Source organism: Manis javanica, chromosome 2 (assembly GCF_040802235.1).
Source record: "Manis javanica isolate MJ-LG chromosome 2, MJ_LKY, whole genome shotgun sequence".
NCBI lineage: Eukaryota > Metazoa > Chordata > Mammalia > Pholidota > Manidae > Manis > Manis javanica.
In genome coordinates this window covers 162,278,346-162,287,740 of record NC_133157.1, presented here as the reverse complement: position 1 = coordinate 162,287,740, position 9,395 = coordinate 162,278,346, and the positions used below count along the sequence as shown (strand labels likewise).

Sequence of the window (9,395 nt, the reverse complement as noted above, 5' to 3'; positions counted from 1 at the left end):
ATGCCAGGACCTCGCTTCTCTCATATCGAGGGAGGAAATGGTCCAGAGAGATTTAACTACATTTGTTGCCACCTCTCTTGGCTGACAGGGCCCAGCGCTCCTGTAGTGTTGGCTCAGCACCACAGTGCCTGAGTTACCTTCACAGAGGGTACCATGTCAGAGTCACTAACAGGGGGAATAGGTGTTCCCAAGAGCAGAGCTGCTGCTTCTGGAAAAGTAGATTGCCTTGTCAGGGTGTGCTGGCTTCTCATGAATTCATCAGCCACAAGGCTCATTGGTGGGAAGGGTTAAATGGGATCAGGCCCCCATCAAGTCCCCCACTTCATCCCCATCACAAGTGTGCAAGACCAGGAGGATGAGGCTTCCTTAGCACCCATTAGGCCTAATCTGAGGGGCTAGAATATGCACCACACACATACACACAGATCAATTAATGGAGTGCCACCTCCTGTGGAGATGGATGCAACTTTCCAAGCATGTGAATGGGAAAGTAGAGGCTTAAAAAGGATGAATGTGAAGTGAAAAGGGAGGACAAGCAAGAGAACAAACCTGAGAGCTATGGGAGAACCATTTGGAAAGCCTTAAATTAGTGAGGCTTTCTCTTCTGAGGTAACCAGTCCAACATGTGGCGGGAGGCTTCCCACACAAAACCAGGCAATGCTGGGACAACAGCCAGGAATCAAAGAATTCTACCCAATTCAGGCAATATCTACCCTGAGATAGTCAGACCCCACAGTTTAAGGGCTCAGTCCCTCAAGCCTGCCCCCTCCTACTTCAAGCGGCAGTCACTGGCTGTAAATCACAGGTTCCTATCACCCCCTCATCGATTTGTGAGAGCAGCTCACATGACTCAGGAAAACAGTTTACTTAATAGATTACAGGCTTACTATAAAAGATATAACTCAGGAACCGCCAGATGAAAGAGACACATAGGACAAGGTATGGAGAAAGGGCCCGGAGCTTCCACGCACCCACCTAGAGCACCCAACCTCCAACACGTTCTCCAACCTGGAAGGTCTCTGCATCCCATCCTTACGGGGCTTTATGGAGGCTTAAGTACACAGCCACGCTTGATTAAATCATTGACCACTGGCAGTTGATTTGACATCCAGCCCGCTTTCCTCCTTGGAGGTTAGGGAGGTGGGACTGAAAAGCCCAACTTTCTGATTGACAACCAGGCCCCACCCTTAAGTGCTTTCTCAAAGTCACCTCATTCACATAACAGAAGACACCTGCATTTAAATTCCAAAGGTTTTGGAAGCTGTGAGCCAGAAACATGGACAAAGACTAAATACCGATCTCTTGTAATAAATCACAATATCACCTATGGTATGGAGAAATTTACATAAATTCCAAGATGTGCGTCCTTCTCTGTGAACTGGCCTGTGGCATCTCCCATCTCTTCAGAGAGAAAGGAGTTATCCTTCTGTGAGACCGAGCCACCCTGGGAATCACCAGCCACTGGCCAGCAAGTGGCCTGGCCTCTGCCTCTGCCAGGAATGCCTATGGTTTCTCTTCAGGCCCTCTGTGCAGGGGAAAAAATATTTATGTTCAACTGATGCAATTTCCTTCAGCCAGAACTTCTTGATATCTTGTTCTTTTCCTCCATGGAAATGCCTTTTCTATTCAAAATATTTTTTCGAATTAAGTGGAAAAAGAAGGGAAGAAAGGAAGGAGGAAGAGAAAGGCAGAAAAAGGGAAATAAAGGATTTGGTGCATTTTAGTGATGCATTAATGATTATAATCATTTTTGCTTTAGAAAGGTGGTTCAATTCTTATCAAAATTAGCATGGCATCTAATTCTGGTCTTTTAAAACTACTGAGAACAAGAAAACAATCAGATTTACTTTAAAAACAGAATTAATTATAATCTTTTATTGAGGAAAAATATAGCAGAGCTCAAAAAGCTACACTTGTTATGTTTTATAAAGGCAGAGGTTTACACAGGTTCATGTGTACACATTGATGACATTATATCATAACATCAAAGGCACCTTCCTTTGCCACAGTGTTAGATAATGAATAAAACTTATCCAAATTAATCTTTAGAGAAATCTAAATGATACAATATGCCTTATGATTATGTACATATTCAAAACATTTAGGTATTTAAAAAAACACATTATTTTAATGTGTGTATCCACAATTATCTCTAATTCTCAAATTATTATGGTACTGAAATTCTGTTTGTCAAATAACAAAACACACAGCACCATACTCTATAACCAAGCACCAGTTAAAGTCAGCATTTAATTCTCCATCAAACTGAGAGGCTCATAAAATGCAAAGTGAAGTGGGTATTTAAAAGAACCATTAAAATAATTTGGGGCCTCAATTTTTTTTGTTTTAATTAACCAATTATGTTAGAGAAAATGGGAATGGGGCCTGGATGATTTATGTTTTTCTAACTGATGGAACCCCAGGTCTCTCAGGAGAAAAGTTTCCAGGCACTAGCAAACCTTGGGGTGTAAGTAGGTCCATCTGATGTGAATTATATGTTAGACCTTTATATATGACTGACATAATAGATAGGGTCCTATTAGTTTAAAATATGTTTGGAAATACTAATTTGGGAAATTGCTTCAAAGACACATCTCTGTCAAACAGATCATTCCACTGAGTCAATTACATGCCTCAACTGAAAGTGTATCTAAGAACATTGCCTTCATTAGTTACAGAGGATGTAATTTAATTTTTTATGTACATTTGGTAGGCTAGAAGGACTTTGGAATGATAAAATTTTATCATTAGTCAATAGTATGACCAAAGAACATTGTCAAATTATAGATTAACAAGTAAAGGTGGGGAGATAATCTTTTTACATATGGAATTAAACATTGTAACGTATCTCCTTTTTATTTATGTAATATGCTTAGTAAAAATAAATGTTCACTTCTGAAAGTGAGACACAGATAATTCTGTTTGCTAATTTTATTTTTGATTGTATCTATGATATACACCAAATGAAAAAAATCTATTTTAGTAATACTTAGTTAAAAAGAACACTTTAATAAGCACCTCCAAACTGGAATATGAAGAACATTATTACACAGGAAAGTAGTTGCCAAGATACATAATGTCTCATCTTCCTATAAAATAGTATCCATAGAGTCAAGCATTTTAAAATGCTGTCAGGTTTAGAGAATATCCAAGAATTCTAATATTGTGCAACTTAAATTTTTATTGAAGAAACAGCTTTTGTAGCTGGCCAGGTAGCCATCAAGAATTTGTTTTCACAACCACCAGAGGGGGCCAGTGCCCGCAGTAAGGTTGGTGGAGGTATAACCTACTCTAGATATTTGAATTTGTATATCACCAAACTAAAAAATGCCTTGAAAAGAAAACTGATAACTTCTAAAGAAGTTCTGTGACAACTACATAATGCCAGACTGTTAGATAAAAAATAGAGTTCACTGGCCCATTTTTAGTTAAGATTAATTTAACAGGATTTTATTGACATCTCTGAATCAGGAACTGAATGGATAATACTTTTAACAATGAATAAAAAGAACATTGCTAAAGCTATTAACACTAACAATTCATTTAGCACCATATATTGAGCACCAGAATAGATATTGATAGTTCACACTTAATAAAAATGTTAATTTCAAAGGAAACCCAAAATTGTAGTCAGGACATGGTGGTTGTAACTCATTTTCAGCACCATTAAGCAGAGAATTAGAAGTTTCTGATTGACCTCTCTTAAATCAAAGCGAGACCATGGCATAATTGTTAGAAATCATTTTACATGTGTTTAACTATGGCTTTCTCCACACACATAATGACAATACAAAAAATATATATATGAAGGCAAAGATAATGTTAGATATTGATAGAAATCTAACTCTACTCTCCCTAAACACTTTGGTAAGTACAGGCAGGCTTCCATCCGTGTCAAGATTTGCACCAAATGACACTGTGGAACATGGGGAATGTTGTTAAACCATGGGGAGAAGACAGAAGACAGGTGAAGCATTACTTTTCCTTTCTGGACACATTCAAATAATCTGTTTAGCTTACATATTCATTTAGTAAGCAGGGTATGAACACAGAACACTTAAACTGGCCTACGTGTGTATTAGATTTGCTTGTGTAGATGTTGTAAATAGATTTAACACAACTATGTGCTAATGAGAAAAATATACATTGTTTCAATTCAAATATTCTGAGTAAATTGTAGTGGTTGAACTTGCCCAAGTGTTGGGTCAACTTGGTGCTAAAGCTGCATGGACTTTCAAATGAATGTTTCCATGAAGGTTTCACAAGGACATTACAGCACTGACTGCCAACTGAAGTCAGGAGGGAGGCTCTGATGGACCACAGAGGTGATGATGCTTAGACTACTGAAGAGAAGCAAAAATGATGGTAATAAAAATTGTTTCTGCCATATTTTAAAAGCAAGCTTACTTGTCATAACCAGAAACATTAAGAGTATGTCTGCTCAACTTAAATACAATTCTATAAAAAAAATCCATCAGTTTAACAGTTAAAATTATAATTTTCCTGTCTTTTGATGACATGGAAACAAAAGGAAATCTATATTGTGACAGAATTTCTTTTTATTTTTATGCAGAATAAAATGTAATGTGAAAAATCTATACAATGGAGAGGATCAGTGCTGCAGAATATGTATGCCAATTACTATTTATTTTGAATGAAACCTTTTAAAATGAAAACCTCAGTACTGATTATTTAAAGCTGCTCTTATGAAATAGCTTATGCCCAGACCCTTTCTGCCTCTGGGAATTACAGTGAGAAATAGCTATCCTAGCACCATTGTCACATGCTGTGAAAAATATGGTATGTTATTAGCAAATTTTCATTTGCTTTAGCCTGGAAAATAAAACATTTCACATACCACTTTATATTTCTAACTTTAAAAAGCACAGATAGAATAACAAATATACCCGTTATATTTTCTGCTGAGTTGTTAAATTATAAATAAAATTATAGTTCTAGATGTGATTTGAAAAGGACTGGTGTATAAGTGTAAATTATAAGTGTGTAGTCCCTAGCCTTAATCTGATATGTTTGATGACTTATCTGGATTTTTGATGCATTCAAAGATTTGTATTTATGACATGTGTGTCTTGATAAAACATGGGAAGGTGGGATTACTTTAAATAGTTGCAGTTTTAGACTTCTTAGTTAATTCTAAAAATCCATTTATATAAACACTTTTACAGTACAGCCACTATGTAAAATATTGGGATAAATACAAAGAATTAGATAGAATTTCTGCCAAAGAGGAGCTCTGAAACTTAATTTTATCTCAAGTAAAAGTTTCACATTAATGACAGTTTTACTATTCATAAACATCTCCTAATAAGTGAAATTTACCTTCACAGGCACCTCTGTGAAATATGCAGCAAATAGCATTATTCTTTTTCAGAACTGAGAAACCAAGCCGCATAAGTAAACCAGCAACAGACCTGGAACTGAAAATAGTCATCTTTGGTTCAATAGTACTTTTGCTAGGTCTGTAGAACTAATATAGCAAAGTCAAAGATGGAAATATTTTCTAGATGATTCAAGTGAATATCCCACTAATGGGCTTTCTCTCCAGTTGTCTACATACATTAGATAAAAGTTGGGTTGGGGCCTGAATCTTATAGTTATTTCTGATCTCCATTTTAGTCTCCAAAAATGTTTATTTTAATAAAGTCTATATATACATACTCACAAAAGCATAGTAGTATGATATCAAAATATTGGATCACCACATTCAGTTTGTAAAAGGAGTCGGGCCAATTGTTTGTCATCATGTAAACCTAAACTCCAGATGGTGGCTTTTCCCCTTATTGAAAGGACTTACTGTAATCTTTCAATGTATCCACCCTAAGAAACTGCAAATGTATAGGGAATTTTAAACAAGTAGCTTCCTTCTGTTATTTACATTCTGGAACTAACCATATTCCCTTATTTTGTGATTCTATGGTAGTCACATAACCTGAATCAATCAATCAATCTCTCTCACACACACACACATATACATTGGAAATGTCTTGTATTTTGACTCAGATACTGAATTCTCTGAAGGTGATTTCCTGAATAAGAAACATTACATTTCCAAAATTATATGAATTTCAGTGATGACTTTGATTTGATTTCCAAATCAAACCTAATGGGAAACTGAGAGTTATTCTTCTACATAGATATAGAAATAATATTTGGCAATTAAGCCTTAGAAAATCATTTGAAAGGGGCTACATTAACAAAATTATAAATGCTTATGGTACATACACAGGATGTTTAATATGGTGCTCAAAGACCGCAGATGATTCAATGAATTCTCACCAAATAATGACAGGCAAAACAGTGAAGAGATGGAGGTATCCTTTGCACCTCACATTTCTTTCTGGGATCCTTCACCTCCTTCTGACAGAGCCTCCAGATGTCCTAGAACCTCAGGACATGCCCTTCTGAAATTCTCCACCTGTTTTTTTCATGCAGTAACCCTTTTCCATGACTTTTCATACCTGTCTTCTAAGTTTTACTTCTCTTGGACCTCATCAGTTTTCCTGCTTTCTACCTTCCAAAGTCACAACTATTTACTCTAACCCAGTAATTCCTGGGCAGATATTAATTCTTCCCTGACCCTTTTAGTTCCAAATACTGTAGCAACATTTTCAGGCTAATCAGAAGCCTCACATGTTATGCAGCATGGTTTATCACATATTCCACCTAGAGATGAACATTGCTGCCTTCACTTTCTCAAAGCTGCATGAAAATAATTTTGTTCAAAATATAATTTTACAACAAAATCATTAGATTGCATTATTCCCTGAATATCTCTGTGAGCTTCTTGAAGGCAGGAATCATATCTCATTATCTTTGCATTATCAGAACATAACTAACGAGTGCCTTGCATATAGTAAGCACTCAGCACATGACTAGTGACTCAATAAAAGATTAAACAAAAGGCATGATTTCAAACTTCCATAAGTTGAGCATATCTTTTGCTGAAACCAAATGAGATAAAAAATCTCCAGAATGAAATCTGTGTTTGCTTAACCAAATTATTATATCCAAATATTCACTGAATGTTGTGTTGCAAAAAAATCACTTTGTGGGCACTATAAAAATGGGAGCTGAAGATGTCCCACCACCTCGCATGTATTTTAGAATACGATTTTTTTTTCATTTCCTTTAAATTAACTACTGAATCATATTATTGTCTATGTGTTACATCATCTAGCATATGTTTGTGTATGTGTGTGTGTATGTGTGTGTGTATACACACACATACACAAACAGATGCATGTATTACAGGTCAAATGTCTATTTTATTCCTCAGTAACATGACATTATTTCTTTGGAAAGCAAATTGTGGAACTGGATGCATCAACTATGTCAATACTATGTATTCAATATTTTAATTTAGGCTTAGAGGTCAGAAAATAGAAATGGATATTTTGGTTACCAAAAGATTAAACAAACATACTAGACAAACACTGATTTATACAATGAGTAATAAAAGGAAAACAAGATTATCATAAAATATGTATAACATGTGAAAAACTCAATATATATATATGCCTATGATTCCCAGAAACCATTCTATTTCCTGGAGGTAAAGATCAGCTTATTTAAACCAGTATAGGTAGTTTGACGTCACTCCTGGAAAACAAAGATTGTCAGTACAAGATCCCCCATAACTTGGAGGACAAGCTGAACATGGTACCCCTACTTTGTATGGTGCTTCTCCAATCCAATTGCCCCTAGAAAGAAGCAAAAAAAGATTACATTAGTGCTACCTGACCATTAAAACATTTTGACTGTCCTTAAGCACAGGATCACATGTATTGACATGTGATATCTTTTTGAGAAGTTTGTCATTTTAGAATGACACTGAAAATTAAATCCATTTATTATTTCTACAGTAACTTACATCTTACTTTCAAAATATTTTCTCTCCAAGTAAGGTTATACTATCTTAATTTACAGATAAGAAGTGAGACACTACAGTGAATGGTGACATCACTAGTTCTCTGACACCAGGCTTGATGCTCATTCCCGTGACATCCGTCTCCTTCATATAGTTGCCTTCCAGAGCACACAGCCAGGCCCTACTCACTTATTTAAAACTTATGCTAATGATACTCTAAGGATAGTAGAAAATACATATCTTACATATTCTGGGAAGCTTAGAAATGATGAAATGAGCAAGAAATTGTCATAAACACAAAAAAATAGGTTGCAAATGCTCACAAGATTTGTATCTAAAGTTGTAAAATATTTCAGGTTCTCAGTATTTGTAAAATGAAGATATGTAAAACTCCATGGTAAGAGAATAAAGCTCATCAAAGAAAGTAACAGTGATCTTAAACCCCTTCCCATATGTAAATTCATAGCTATTTTTTTAGTAATGCTATTCATTTTTTATAATGCTGAACACATTTAAATGAATTACTTAGTGTTATATTTTTCTTTATTTGTGCTGATGGTCATGATCATAATAATACACTTAACTCACCATTTAGGATAATTAAAAATAGCCACAATGTCTTACTATTATCTAGCTCCTTTAATTATGAAGAAGATAATAAATGTATTTTTAGAGACATGATGATTAGTAACTACAGTATTAACAAATAGCATTATAGCCAGTGTATGAAAGAAATGAAATGGCAAGGAGAAAAATTTGTTGACAATAGTAAAAAGTCAGGGTTGAAGATAAGACAACAGTATTTAAGAAGATAAAATATAAAACAGGTGGTTCTCTTCTTTAAGACCTAAATTAGGTCAAGCAGTGACTCATTGAGTATACCCACAGGATATGAAAATATCTGCTTAAATCAGTCAGTTAAAAATTCAGACTTCTCGATAATTCAGACTTCTCTGTAACATATCTATAAAGAAAAACCTATTTGTAAACATGGAAAACATGCTGATTAAATACTCAGATTACAAATGAGATGAGATTCCAAGACTGTTCACCTCTCTCTAATTTATTCTATACTCTGCCCTCCAGATAAGTTTCCCCAAGCATAATTTTGATAATGTCACATAAGCTTGCTCACAAACATTCAAGGAGGCCCATTATCTTGTGAATGTAGCTCACTCCTTTATCCTAATCTTTTCCATTCTATAGTCATAATCTTATTTCCTTTGATATCTTTACCCAAAGCTTTAAAGGTATATGGACCCAACCTATGCTATTCTAATACCATATTTTTCTAGTTGTCATATACAACTCCTTGAAATTATATAGCACATATTTTTGGTAACAAACTTAGAAATACAATTTTATTATATTTAAACATTATTATATATTATATTATAAACACATTAAATCATAAATTTTTTATTGCATAGAGGGTAATTATATTCAAAGTAAGTCAATCAATTGATAAACTTATTCATTCTTTTATTTTTTACTCTTATTCTATTCC

General features: G+C 34.9%; 1 protein-coding gene across 3 annotated transcripts in view; it reads right to left on the bottom strand.

Annotated features, from left to right (window-relative positions):
- Positions 1-1,860: 1,860 nt before the first annotated feature.
- Positions 1,861-9,395, bottom strand: part of PI15 (peptidase inhibitor 15) — a 30,406-nt gene continuing 22,871 nt past the window's right edge. For all 3 annotated transcript variants that reach the window (XM_017656060.3, XM_017656054.3, XM_017656047.3), the window contains exon 6: positions 1,861-7,721. In XM_017656060.3, the coding sequence (XP_017511549.1) occupies positions 7,586-7,721 (136 nt within the window). In that variant the 3' untranslated portion in view covers positions 1,861-7,585. The remainder of the gene's footprint in view (positions 7,722-9,395) is intronic.